Source organism: Polyodon spathula, chromosome 9, assembly GCF_017654505.1.
Source record: "Polyodon spathula isolate WHYD16114869_AA chromosome 9, ASM1765450v1, whole genome shotgun sequence".
Taxonomy (NCBI): Eukaryota; Metazoa; Chordata; class Actinopteri; order Acipenseriformes; family Polyodontidae; genus Polyodon; species Polyodon spathula.
The window spans coordinates 19778918-19793073 of record NC_054542.1 but is presented as its reverse complement, the minus strand read 5'-3'; the positions used below and the strand labels follow the sequence as shown (position 1 = coordinate 19793073).

Sequence of the window (14156 nt, the reverse complement as noted above, 5' to 3'; positions counted from 1 at the left end):
CCGAGGATGGCCCCCAGCTGGGGTAGAGGTGTTGCCCCTGCCCCGTTGCCCTACCAGCAGCGGGACAGATATTTAACCTATGCCCCCTCTGTCCCTCCACTCTGTTTTAGGTGTAACCAGCCAGGACATAGGGCCAGGTCATGCCCCGCTGCTATGGAGTGTGACGTGGCTGCATGCAACTGGACACCTGGAACGGGTAAGCAGGGGGAAAACGGTTGGGAGGGGCCCTGTCTGATTGACGTTGTTTTAGGGAATGTGAAAACCCACGCGTTAGTGGACACAGGGTGTGAGCAAACCTTGATCAGGACAGCTCTCTTGGGCGGTATGTCGTGGCGGCCACAAGGTCAGGTGGCCATCTCCTGTATCCATGGAGACACGGCGGCATACCCCACCCTAAAAGTATATTTATCGGTAGGACCGATAAAACGTCACCTTGTAGTCGGGGTGGCGGAAAGGTTGCCACACCCAGTTATTCTGGGCCGAGACTGGCCAAAATTCAAAGAATTGGTGCAAATAATGGCAGTCTCAGCCACACACGTAAACGTGGCAGAAAAAGGGAAAAAGGAACGGATTGGTGATGTGTTTCCTTTTCATCCTGAAATGTTTTCCCCTCTGTTCCGTCCTAGAAAAACAAATAAGGAGAGACGGACCGCGAAATGGGAGGGAGCGTCTTTGAGACAAGGCTGGGGTCTGGTGGGAGAGTGCTGTAATGGTAACAAACGCCAGTCGAAGGGAGTGGGAACGCAGTGCGACCGAGAGAGCGAGGTTACTGGGCCGACTAGGGCAGAGGTTATTCCAGCCCCTCTCAATATACCGGACCCGTGGTACTCAAGCGCGGACCTAGTGTGGGGCCAAAAGAACGACCCGTCACTGGTGCACGCTTGGGGGCAGGTCCGGTCCATTGAAGGTAAGGATGTTGATGGCGCTGGGCCGCTAGTATATCCACATTTCAGTATAAAGGGGCAATTACTATATAGGGTAAACCTAGCCGCGGGCACAGGACAGCCTGTAACACAATTATTGGTTCCCCCGTCTTGTCGGACCGAGGTCATGAGGCTGGCGCATGATATCCCTTTTGCGGGGCACCTCGGAGCCGAGAAGACGAGGGAGCGAATATTGGCTCGATTCTATTGGCTCGGTCTTCATACTGATGTGTCGAAATATGTAGCCACATGCCCAGACTGCCAGCGAGTAGCGCCGGGTCGAGTGCGCCCCGCTCCTTTGGTCCCACTGCCGATTATTTCCACTCCGTTCGAGCGCATTGCAATGGACATAATGGGCCCTTTGCTACCTTCTGACTCTGGGTATACGCATATATTAGTAGTGGTGGATTATGCAACGCGATACCCAGAGGCAGTTCCATTGAGGTCCACTAGTGCAGCTGCAATAGCCACCGAGTTAGCGCAGATTATGGCTAGAGTAGGGATCCCCAAGGAGATTTTGACTGATCACGGAACCAATTTTTTGTCCAATATGTTACAGCAGGTGTACAAAATATTAAAAATACGTCCCATCAGGACGTCCGTTTATCATCTACAATCGGACAGTTTGGTTGAACGTTTTAATCAGACCTTAAAGTCGATGCTGAGGCGATTTGTAACACAGGAGCGGAAACATTGGGCATCGCTTCTTCCCTACCTCCTTTTTGCGGTGAGAGAAGTGCCGCAGAGTTCAACGGGGTTCTCCCCCTTTGAGCTCCTGTACGGCCGGCAGCCTCGCGGCATTCTCGACCTGCTGAGGGAGGGGTGGGAGGAGCACAAAGGCTCGTCTAAAAATGTAGTGAAGTATGTGCTCCTACTACGAGATCGCCTGGATTTGGTCAGTCGTTTGGCCCAAGACAACCTCAGATCGGCTCAGCACTGACAACAGCAGCATTACAACAAAAATGCACGGATTCGAAACTTTTGACCAGGGGACAAGGTAATGCTGCTACTTCCCTCATCTGAATCACAACTGTGTGCTAAATGGCAGGGGCCGTATGAGGTGATTCGGGCTATAGGGAAAGTAAATTATGAAATTAGACAGCCCGATCGCCGAAATGAACGTGAAATTTATCATGTCAATTTGTTAAAGCCCTGGCAGGCAAGGGAGGTCTTATTTATAGCCCCAGGCAATATGGAGGATGATTTAGGTCCCTGTCCAGAGACCCCGAGCACAAGAGCGATTTCTATGGGGGAACAATTGGTTCCGGATCAGCAAAGAGAGCTGCGTAACCTTATTAAGGAGTTCAGCGATGTTTTTTCTGACGTGCCCGGCAGAACAAACTTAGTTGAATATGACATTATCTCTCCACCAGGTGTCACAGTGCGAGAGAGACCGTACCGGATCCCGGAAAGTCGACGAAGTGGCGTTCGCAAAGAGGTATGGGATATGCTCGAGCTTGGGGTGATTGAGCCTTCCAGGAGCGAGTGGTGCAGTCCGATCGTCATAGTGGCTAAGAAAGACGGCACCAACCGCTTCTGTGTGGATTTTAGAAAGGTGAACGCTATTGCTAAGTTCGATGCATATCCCATGCCTCGGGTCGAAGAAACTTTTAGACAGACTGGGAAAAGCAAGGTTTATTTCCACTGTGGACCTGACGAAGGGATACTGGCAAATCCCTTTAACCTGCAGCTCCAGAGAGAAAACCGCATTTTCAACACCAGAAGGGCTGTTCCACTTTAAAACCATGCCGTTTGGGCTACATGGTGCGCCCGCTGCCTTTCAGAGACTGATGGACCAGGTTTTACGCCCACATCATGAATATGCAGCAGCGTATATTGATGACGTGGTGATATACAGCTCCACCTGGCGAGAGCATTTGGCTAGGGTTAAAGCCGTTCTTCAGTCTCTAGCCCGGCTGACAGCTAACTTGAGGAAATGTGCGTTTGCCAAAACAGAGACTCAATATTTGGGATTTTTAATGGGGAATGGAATGGTGAGACCTGTAGTCACCAAAATCCAGGCTTTGGTTGATGCAGCGATCCCCAAAACCAAGACTCAGGTGAGGTCACTACTGGGCTTAGCCGGTTATTACCGCCGCTTCATCCCCGAGTACGCCACAGTGGTTAACCCGTTAGTCGACCTCACCAAAAAGAGTGCTCCAAATTTAATTAAATGGTCAGCTGAGTGTCAGGGAGCGTTTGATACTATTAAGCGTACACTTTGCCAGGCCCCCACTCTTATCACACCGGATTTCACCAAGAGATTCATCCTCCACACCGACGCATCGGATGTAGGTTTGGGTGCAGTCTTGTCCCAAAAAGTAGCTGGAGTAGAACACCCGATATTATACCTCAGTAAAAAAATGTTACCTCGGGAACGCAACTACTCCGTAGTCGAAAAAGAGTGTTTGGCCATTAAATGGGCTACTCACTCTTTACGATACTACCTGCTGGGACACTCATTCGATCTGGTCACAGACCACGCCCCACTCAAGTGGTTAAGCACAATGAAGGACAGCAATGCCCGGATAACTCGGTGGTATCTGGCATTGCAGCCCTTCATGTATCACATGGTACACCGTGCGGGGAAAGACCACCAAAATGCGGATTATTTTTCCCGGGAGGGGGGAGTAATGGGGAAGGTAGATTTAGCCGAGTGTTCCTTCGGCTCCACTCTGAGCGGTGGGATATGTGACGGAAAGATGAGTTCTGGTGATGAATCTTCCTCCCAACCTGTGAGGGCGCTAAAGAACGGGAGGAGAAGTATCTGGAAGGGCTGGCCTGACAGTTCGTTTCCGGGTCAGGGAAGTGGGTCAGCCTGGAGGGAAGCGCGACTCTGTTGTAAGACCGTATTGATTTGAAAGGTAAACGAGAGGCAGCTGCAAGTAATAAGGCAGCTGCAACCGTTTATCTCGATATCATGCGGGATTACATATAGGGGCCAGGGTAACGCTGATCTTCTCCTTCGTTTGGGTTAAACGAGTGGAGAGAGAGAAGGACTGAGAGAGGAGCTCTCAGAGTGGATTGTGTTAGTGTTTGGTATTGTTGTGTCTGTCCGTGTAACTGTCTGTTTTTGTATTTAGCACTAGACAGTTAACGCACGTCTCCAGAGCTGTCGAAAGGAGAGCACTATCCGGAGCACCACTGCACTGAGCACCTGCACGTTTTCGATCACCCAGGACTGGTGACCGTACCGCTGTTTTTGTTCAGGACTGTGCCCTTGGTTTCATTATCCCCGTGCTTTACACATTGTTGTGTATTGCCGGGGATTTATTATTTTTGACGGTCGCCAGACCTGGAAAAGAGCAATAAAGCACTTATTCACTGAATCACTGTTGTCTGTTCATCACTCCTGCACCTCATCACCGCGACATCTGTTCCCCTTTCCAACCACTTTGCCACAGAACTACATTTGGGTCACCAGACATGCTGGGAAAACTGGGATTGTCAGGGTTGTCAGGCTTCATTTTTTTGGTCAGAAACAGTAAACTGCATTATTCCCCTACTGCAGGCATTCGATACATTTATTAATTAAACCAGCAAAGTGCTCCCCCAGTGCTTTCTTCCACAGCAATATGCAAGAGCAAACATGCTATATTAAAAACCGGACATGCCATCTTTCAATATGCCTTACAGGATATTGTAAATATCCGGCTCACACACCACATAAAATGAACCGGGTGCACTTGCAAACTGCATTGTGAACATAAAACAGGCTCAGTACAAAAACAAACTGGAAAACATCCCAAAAAAACCAAACTTTAGCTGGCATCCAAACGAACTTGGTCTCTTTGCTTGCAAATAAGCGTGAATAGCTCTGCAGAATATGATGTTACATTTCCACATATTTTGCAGATAATATACAGCAATATGTTCAAACAAATGTTATGTCTCAGATTACTCATTTGCTATAAGCACAACTGTTCACCTAATCAAGAAAAAAATATTGGATTCCTCTATTGCTTGCAAATCATAGAAAATAGGCTAAAGCAACCACATACAACAACTGCAGAGGAAGATCATTACTAACGGCATTGCTTGCACTGTGCTTAAATAAAGTGAACCATCTCTGCTTTAATAAAACTAAATTGCGGCAGATAAAAGCATTACAAATGTATCTCCATGAGCTATTTCTAGCATTATACCAGCCCTGTTCAGATTCACATTCACAGGAGCCACGGTTTCTGTATCACTGCGCTACTCTTTGTTGTTTGAAGTGGTTCTCATTAGTGCTTTTCATCCCTACAGATATTTTTGGAAATTTAAACAAAGTGCATCATGTATGTTAGTGGTGAGAAGCAGATGACTGGATCCAGGGTACAATAAATTTGAAAAATAGAAAAATTATTATTATTATTTTTTTTTTTTACTATGCTGCCACCTGACCTGGGTTGTAACAATGTTACTGTTTCTCATCTTGGTAAAATCCAGCAGTGACATCCAGAGCAGTGAGTGAAAGTGGCATCTTCAATAACCAGGCTTCCTTTGGTAATCAGTGAGTTCACAATTTTACTGGGATTGTATTCTTTGTATTTCATCTTGCTTTGCATTATTTCCCCAAAGATTCTTGATATGAAATCATCACATTTGATTTATAGATCTATAACTGAGATCCTGGATAAACAGTTACCCCATTGTGTTTAAAATGAACAGATCTCACGACACTAGAGATCCTGGGATGGCATAGTCTGCTGTGGACCTGTTAATATATTGTTTGGACGTTCTTTTTTTTGTCCGCTGTAACCAGTTTTTATTGAAAAGACTGAATCAGTGTTTTATACTGAGTACGGGTAATGTGCTGTCATATTGACAATTGTTCATTGTTTAGTTATTTATATCTATTTATTGTTTAGTTATTTGCTAAGTTACCATATGCAATGAAAATATGTATTTTTTTGTATACAACAGGGAGGAAGTGGCAGAACAGAGTGTTTACTGATTATACAATGTTAATTTAAAAAGCATTCCAGAAGTTCCAAAGCTGTGTTGTAGCACGATGAGAAACAGTCCCCGACGATTTTTCCTCTCTATCCCAAGGGGGAGCCAGAGCCAATGTGATGATCCCGTCGAAATCCCCAGCAAAGGCTGTCGACTTTGCACAGCCAGGATGCGAACCTGCACTGTATGACTCACCCTGCACACCACACGGCTGTGCTTTCACCAGGCGAGTACTCGGGGACCCCTTTGTCTTCTTGTTTTGATTCACTTTGTATAATTATAGTTTAAAATGCCCCTGTGACCGCAATAGAGTCTCACTAAATAAATTATATATACATGTACGTGTGTGTGTGTGTGTGTGTGTACATATATATATATATATATATATATATATATATATATATACACACACACACACACACAGTGGCTTGCAAAAGTATTCAGACCCCTGACCAATTCTCTCATATTACCGAATTACAAATGGTACAATGAAATTTTGTTCTGTTTGATATTTTATTTTTAAACACTGAAACGCTGAATCAATTATTGTAAGGTGACAATGGTTTTACATTGGGAAATATTTAAGAAAAATAAAAAAACTGAAATAAATATCTTGCTTGCATAAGTATTCAACCCCTGTGCTGTGGAAGCTCCCAGTTTGCACCGATGAAAGAAATTGCCCTAACAAGGACACAATTACCTTGCCATTGGCCTCCACCTGTGAACCATTAAAGTTGCTGTCACATTTTCTGGATAAAAACCCCACTGTTGAAGGATCATTGGTAAGGCTGTGAATCTAAAGGAAAATGAAGACCAAAGAGCATTCTACAGAAGTTAGAGATAAAGTAATACAAATGCATAGATTAGGGAAAGGGTACAAAATAATATCCAAGTGTTTGGATATCCCAGTGAGCACAGTTGGATCAATAATCAGGAAGTGGAAGCTGCATCACATTACAAGGCCGTCCCTCAAAACTCAGCGCTCAAACAAGAAGGAGACTTGTGAGAGAAGCCACAAAGAGGCCAACAATCACTTTGAAGGAGCTACAGAGTTCAGTGGCTGGGAGTGGAGTAATGGTGCACCAGTCAACCATAACAAGAGCTCTGCATAACACTGGCCTGTATGGGAGGGTGGCAAGAAAGAAGCTGTTACTCAAAAAGTACCATCTGAAAGCACGTCTGGAGTTTGCCAGAAAGCATGAGAGTGACCCAGCTGCGATGTGGGAAAAGGTTTTGTGGTCAGATGAGACCAAGATAGAGCTTTTTGGCCAAAACTCAAAGCACTATGTGTGGCGTAAACCTAACACTGCCCATGCCTCAAGACACACCATCCCTACAGTGAAGTATGGTGGTGGCAGTATCTTGTTACAATTGAAGGAAGAATGGATGGAGCAAAATACAGGAAAATACTGCAAGAGAATCTGCTTCAGTCCACTAAAAAACTGAAGCTTGGGAGGAAATTCACCTTTCAGAAGGACAATGATCCCAAGCACAAGGCCAAAGCAACACTGGAGGGGCTCAAGAACAAAAAGGTGAATGTCCTACAGTGGCCCAGTCAAAGTCCTGATCTCAATCCCATTGAGAATCTGTGGCACTATTTGAAAATTGCGGTCCACAAGTGTCATCCAACCAACCTGAACAACCTGGAACAAATCTGCCAAGAATAATGGGCCAAAATCACTCCGACACTGTGTGCAAAGCTGGTACATACTTACCTCAAAAGACTTAAAGCTGTTATTGCAGCGAAAGATGGCTCTACCAAATATTAATGTGTGGGGGTTGAATACTTATGCAAGCAAGATATTTCAGTTTTTTATTTTTCTTAAAAATATTTCCCAACATAAAACCAATGTCACCTTACAATAATTGATTCTGAGTTTAAGTCTTTTAAAATAAAATATCGAACAGAATGAAATTTCAATGTACCATTTGTAATTCAGTAATATGAGAGAATTGGTCAGGGGTCTGAATACTTTTGCAAGCCACTGTGTATATATATATATATATATATATATATATATATATATATATATATATATATATATATATATATATATATATATATATATATATATATATATATATATATATATGCACACACACACACACACACACACACACACACACACACATATATATACAATGAGTGTACAAAACATTAGGAACACCTTCCTAATATTGAGTTGCACCCCCTTTTGCCCTCAGAACAGCCTCAATTCATCGGGGCATAGACTCCTCAGGGTGTCGAAAGCGTTCCACAGGGATGCTGGCCCATGTTGACGCCTATGCTTCCACAGTTGTGTCAAGTTGTCTGGTAGTGGATCTCTACTCCAAATAGCTCGTTCCATTTCATCTCACAGATGCTCAACCGGATTGAGACCTGGTGACTGGGCAGGCCACTGCAGTAACCTAAATTCATGGCCATGTTCGTGGAACCATTCCTGGACAATCCTAGCCTTGTGGCATGGGGCCTTATCCTACTGAAAAAATCCATTAGCAGATGGATACAATGCTGCCATGAAGGGATGCACCTGATTGGCAATGATGTTCAGAGTTGTGCATTCTTTTATGGGTCTTTCGGCAACAATGTTGTACTGGTCTGTCAGTTGACTAACTGTAGCCCATCTGTTGCTCTGCACAATTCGTGTCAGCCTCCTTTGGCCCCTTTCATCAATGACCCGTTTTGGGTGGTCGACCATCCTTGATACACACGGGAAACGGTTGAGCGTGAAAAACCCAGCAGCGTTGCAGTTCTACTACCATACCCCATTCAAAGTCACTTAAATCTTTTGTTGCCCATTTACCCTCTGAATGGCACACATACACAATCCATGTCTCAACTGTGTCAAGGCTTAAAAATCCTTCTTTAATCTGTCTCCCCTTCATTTACACTGATTGAAGTGGATTTAACAGGTTACATCAATAAAGGATCATAGCTTTCACCTGGATTCACCTCGTCAGTATTTCATTTTTTGTATTGTACACTCAGCTCGGTGTATATATCTTCATCTTCAGCCTTTTTCAATCCACTGTTGGATGAAGGCATATATTTATACAGTCCGACGAGTGCGTGCCGGGGTACATGCGCCTGACTCTAATGTAGCGATCTCGGTTGCCTCAGGCAGGTGCATCACACAGGACAAGGCAATCCACAGACATGAGGAGGGCGGGCGTGATCCCAAGACCTCTCGCACTAAAGCATAGCGCCAACACCGCTGTACAAAAGAGCCAGCTCCTTTGCAAAGAGCGTATATCAGACTTATGTTTTTGTATGTGATTACGTCACCTACCAGCCCTGCTGCAGCCTTACCCTGTGCACGCTACAACATATATCAGTGTCAATCAAAACACAACAGGGTAACTTAAAAGGCCAACTAACATTTTTAAAAACTTGCCATGGTCCAGGAAGTTAAATAGAATATGAATTATAAACACATAATCTGAATTATTAAACAAGTCATTCACAAGGTTGTTTATTTTATTGAATAATAAATTACTTTGCTGTTAACTGCTGAGCACACTACTACAGTTTTGATCATTTTTCAGCAGTAAGAAACAAACAACAAATGGAATGCTTTTTTCTGTCTTAAAAAAAAAAAAAAAAAAAAGAACAAAAAGGCATAGCAATAGAATCTACAAAAGCCTAAAATGGATTTCAGTAAAACACATAACCATACACAGGAGGTCACATAAAAGGGGAGCAACTCAGTAGCATTCAGTCCTTCAGTCCACTCTGATCCAAGGCATACCCATGCCTATATTTTCCAGTTCTCTCCACAGCGGGAACTAGTCTACTATACAACGCAGAGCAAGAGCCAGTCAACATTCTGAAGCTTGTACTTCACACAACGCAGCTGTGTTACCTGCATGACTTATAAAAACTATAAAACTCTGCGGTGGGGCTGCCCGAGTCAGATGGACAGATACGTGTGCCAGGGATGCAGACAGCTCCAAAACTGAGAGTGCCGACAAGCCACATGTGCATAGGACGTGGGTACCAGCGTCCCCGAGAGCCTTGATTAACCTGTCTCCCTGTAACACGCAGACCCTAGTGGATGTAATCAAAACATCATACCATATGGAACGAATGTGGTATTTCTAATATCCACTCGGGGCAGAGTGTTGTACCAGCTATACGTAAAGAGAAGAGCGATTTGAGGAATCTTTACAGGGGGTATACACTGTGCTTCTAAGCAAAAACAGGAACACACTGACTATGTGATATTACCAAGTTGCTCTTCAATACAGTCGTTCCTGTACTTAAATGTCTTTTGGACAGTTGTATGAATGCTAAGAGGATATAATAGCATCAAGAAGACAAAAATTACAAGATACAAAGTACATAAATAAGAGGTGATATACAGAGGTCGCGTTAACACAAAATTTTGCATCCTAGATGCAAAATAAATCCACTGGACGGAAAAATATTTTGTCTTGCATTCACTGGACACACATAATGGGAAGGGATGCAGACATGCATATTCGTGGTAATCTATTACACTGCAGCAATGACTCTAAAATACTTGTTTAAAAAAAAATAATAAAAAAAACTGTTCTGCAATATAACAACTTTGATTAAGGAATACTCCAGTCCTGTAGGTGGCAGCAATAAGCCTCATATTTGGCTTTGCCGAAAATATTAAGGATATTTACTTTTAGGCCCTGTCCACATTACATAACCATTCTCGAGAACAGTATACTCAAAAACCTTTTAATTAATCCAGCTCAAACTTTAGCGTCCACACTGAAGTACAGTTTCATGTTTAGTTGGGTGTAATGCATACACACACTAATTCTGTTGGAATAGTTCGGTTACAGTTCCTAGCAGCGCAATGAACATTGGAAATTAATACGATAGTATCCCACCATGCACTATTTTATTTTAAAATAATGTGTTATGCCCTATATTAACAGAGGTCCATATTGCTAAGAAATAAAGGAAGTATTTTGGAAAAAGTAAATACACACACAAGTAGGGCTTGACATTTTGGGGTTTTATTTTTAATCATGTGACAAATTTAGCTGATTCTGTTTCATAATTAAACTCAGAAAAAGCTGTTAATTGCAAAACAGTCTTTGCTTTTACCTTCATAACTTGTCTGAACCTAATTCGGGTCCCTTTAATTTTATTTCAAATAGAGCTGACAAATTACGTGAATTGTTCATCCCTGATCCTACTTTTAACTCGCATTTCATTTTTGCAGTCGCCTAATTTAATGTTGTGCTTTTGTTATTTTCTGCACTAGTTTAACAGGGATGCCCTTACAGATTTTTTAAAGCATAAAAAAATTAATACCTGTGTGATGTACTGTGTGTGAAAGAGCTGCTGGGCAAAAACAAAACAAAACAAAAAAAAAACAAACATGCATGGTTTGATACATGCAGAAAATTAACACACATGTAGATGAAGGCAAACAGTGCTTACAATTTCTTTTTAAACTATTACATGCCATAGGTTAATTTCGGTTGTTAGGGTTACATGAAAAGGTGTTGTTTTTTTACACCAAGAATAAGATTTGGAATTGACTGTTGTGCAAGTAACCAGTTTTGCTTGTGTTTGAAATCTCTTATTCACACTTCATGTCAGTTTCATAGTCATTTTCATACCATGAGGCAGCCCATATAATTGTGCAACACTGTAATAGCACACTATGAAGGAAAGCATAAACTTTAAATAAGAACACTTAATAAAGTAAGACTCAAGCAGTAGTGTACATATTTAGGGAACATAAAATGTACACTTTGGAAACCAATGTCATTGTTTTTTCACCAGCAAACCTGTTCTACTGTTTAAGGTAAAATATTACACTACCTGTACAAAGAGTTTAATTCAACCATGTAAAGGCTAACATGAAGAGATTCCCTATCTATTACTATAAAAATGTAACTAGTACATGCATAGAATAACATTAAAATTACATTAAAAAACAAACAGTTCAACAGCTCTATGAGCACATCAAAATCCTGCCCTTCAGACTCTCTCAAGGGTACAATTGTGCCAAATTGTCTGGATGTTTTGTAAAATGGACTAATGTCACTGTGGCTAGGTTGAGACCAGTCATTTTATTCTGAGTAGTATAAAACCCTGGTCTCCACACAGGAAAGGCATGGGAGTCCAGTGAATAGGCCTGCCACCTAGCCATTTGTTAAGAACAGTAGCATGTAAATATTCAACAATTTCAGTTTGACTTTTGAAAAACAACTACAAAAGACAAAAAAGACTGTTCAAGGATAAAAGTAACAGCAAGACATGTTGCAAAATCCTAACAATGGTTTAACAGTAAAAAACAGAAATAAACCAGTCATGTGAGCCATGGCAACCTCACAAGATAAGATAGAACAAACCCTCAGGGATAAGAAAGTCAAGTCACATGCTACCTGCCTGAGGTCACTGATTACACATGGTCATGAACCTGAAGTGAGGAACTACTGTATTGTACAGTATTTGAGTGCTGGCTTGGTTCTTGAAGTCTTGCCACTTACTGAACACAGAATATATACAGCAGCTTTGAAGTCATCTTATGCTATCTGTTGTCTGTTTTTTGTTTGCTTGTCAGAATTAATGTACTAATCAATTTAGTTCATATTCTCTTCCACACACTGTACAATACAGACTTCTACTATTTTTCTTTCCACCAAGACCACACATTAATGCTGCCATAGATATTTTAGGAAAGCTATTAAAACAGTGACCTGTGTTATAATGAGAATCATCACAAAAATGTAAAGGTATTATGTGTCTTTTCGAAATGGGTGCTTACAGATTGATTTGAATCTTGGAAACCACAAAGGTGGATGGCGATATTTCATGAAAATGGGGGGGGGGGGGGATTTGGAAAAAAAAATACAGCTGAATACATGATACAATTATTAATCTCAAGACTGAAATAAACAATGACCCACATCCAAATAATGCAGTCCAATATGGTGTAGATAAATCCACGTGAATGAAATCAAACAAGGGAATCCCAGCACTGTATGTCACAAAATGTTAACAAGACAGGTTCGTAAATTATAACTGACTGATCTGTCGTTTATTCTATGCTGGTAAGGTACACATTTACTGTGTTCTATATTTACATTTTTATGACTGCACTACTGTAATAATAATAATAATAATAATAACAGCCAGTAAATACACACAACCTACAAAGTAGGCACACATGCCGATTTCTTGAATTTGATAACCATATTTTGAATTACACTACAGTTCAAACCAACACTAGTTGAATATGACCACCCGTTTAACACAGTACTTCGCACAATACTGTTTCTTTTGATTAAGAACATTTTTTTGCGTTCATTTTCAGCAAATAATAATAATAATAATAATAATAATAATAATAATTTGCAAATAATTGCAACAATCATCTGATTCAGCAATCGGTGTTACAAGCGTACCAGTAGATCAAAACTCATCTAGCAAATTCTGAACATAACAAGAATTTTCCTTGTATTTTGAAGTTAGCTGGTTGTCATATCAAAACTGCTTGTCATTCCCCCCATTTACGTTCTGCAAAAGACCACCCCCTTTCTTACCTGTTATTTTGCCCCCACCATCTCCATGTCCCCTTCTGCGCTGCAAAACAAAATACAAGCTGGACTTCTCGGTCACCCAGAGCTTCAGAGCGTTTTTCAGCAGAACTTCCTCTGGCTTCAACCACATTTTCCACTCGGGGGAGATACACACCTTTTCACATTACAAATTTAAAATGCAGGAACACGATATTCTACTGCTTTCAACAGCCTTGCTCTTGCTTTCCCGTGAGCTCAAGTCCCGTTCCTCTGTACACTTCGAGCACAGTGTGCTGTGCGTGAGTCCACTTGTGACTTGCTGACGCTCCGCTGAAAATGCAGTCAATACAGAGAATGTAAATAAAATACACGATCTGATTTCCGCATTTTTAGTCAGCCTCCAGAGTTCCGGCTCACACAGAGGAAGTCCAATCTCATTGTTACAGTGATTGGCGTTTTACAAATTAATTGATATTTCAACTTTTTGCAATGAACGTTATGGTGAACTCAATACTTCAAATATGATATAAGAAGATATAAAACGTATGCATTCATAAGTTATGAATGCTTGCGTTTTATTAATGTCATCTTGGTAGCAGCGGCTTCTCACAAAAAAATGTGACTTATCTAACTTCACTTCAAGCTGTTCATAGATTTTGATTCCTCTTAACTCGCAGACTGTTACTATCTCTGCTGACAACTGAGTTGAAGATAATGAAGGTGTTCTGTTGCAGAATGAAAACTACAATATTACCTTGTAAATAGAAACAGCAGGCTTAT

At 41.8% G+C, this 14156-nt stretch overlaps 1 protein-coding gene across 2 annotated transcripts in view; it reads right to left on the bottom strand.

Moving 5' to 3' along the window:
• LOC121320479 (TBC1 domain family member 8-like) overlaps positions 1 to 13724 on the bottom strand; it is an 82071-nt gene extending 68347 nt beyond the window's left edge. For both annotated transcript variants that reach the window (XM_041258833.1, XM_041258835.1), the window contains exon 1: positions 13401 to 13724. In XM_041258833.1, coding sequence (XP_041114767.1) covers positions 13401 to 13527 — 127 coding nt within the window. In that variant the 5' untranslated portion in view covers positions 13528 to 13724. The remainder of the gene's footprint in view (positions 1 to 13400) is intronic.
• Between the last annotated feature and the right edge of the window lie 432 nt (positions 13725 to 14156).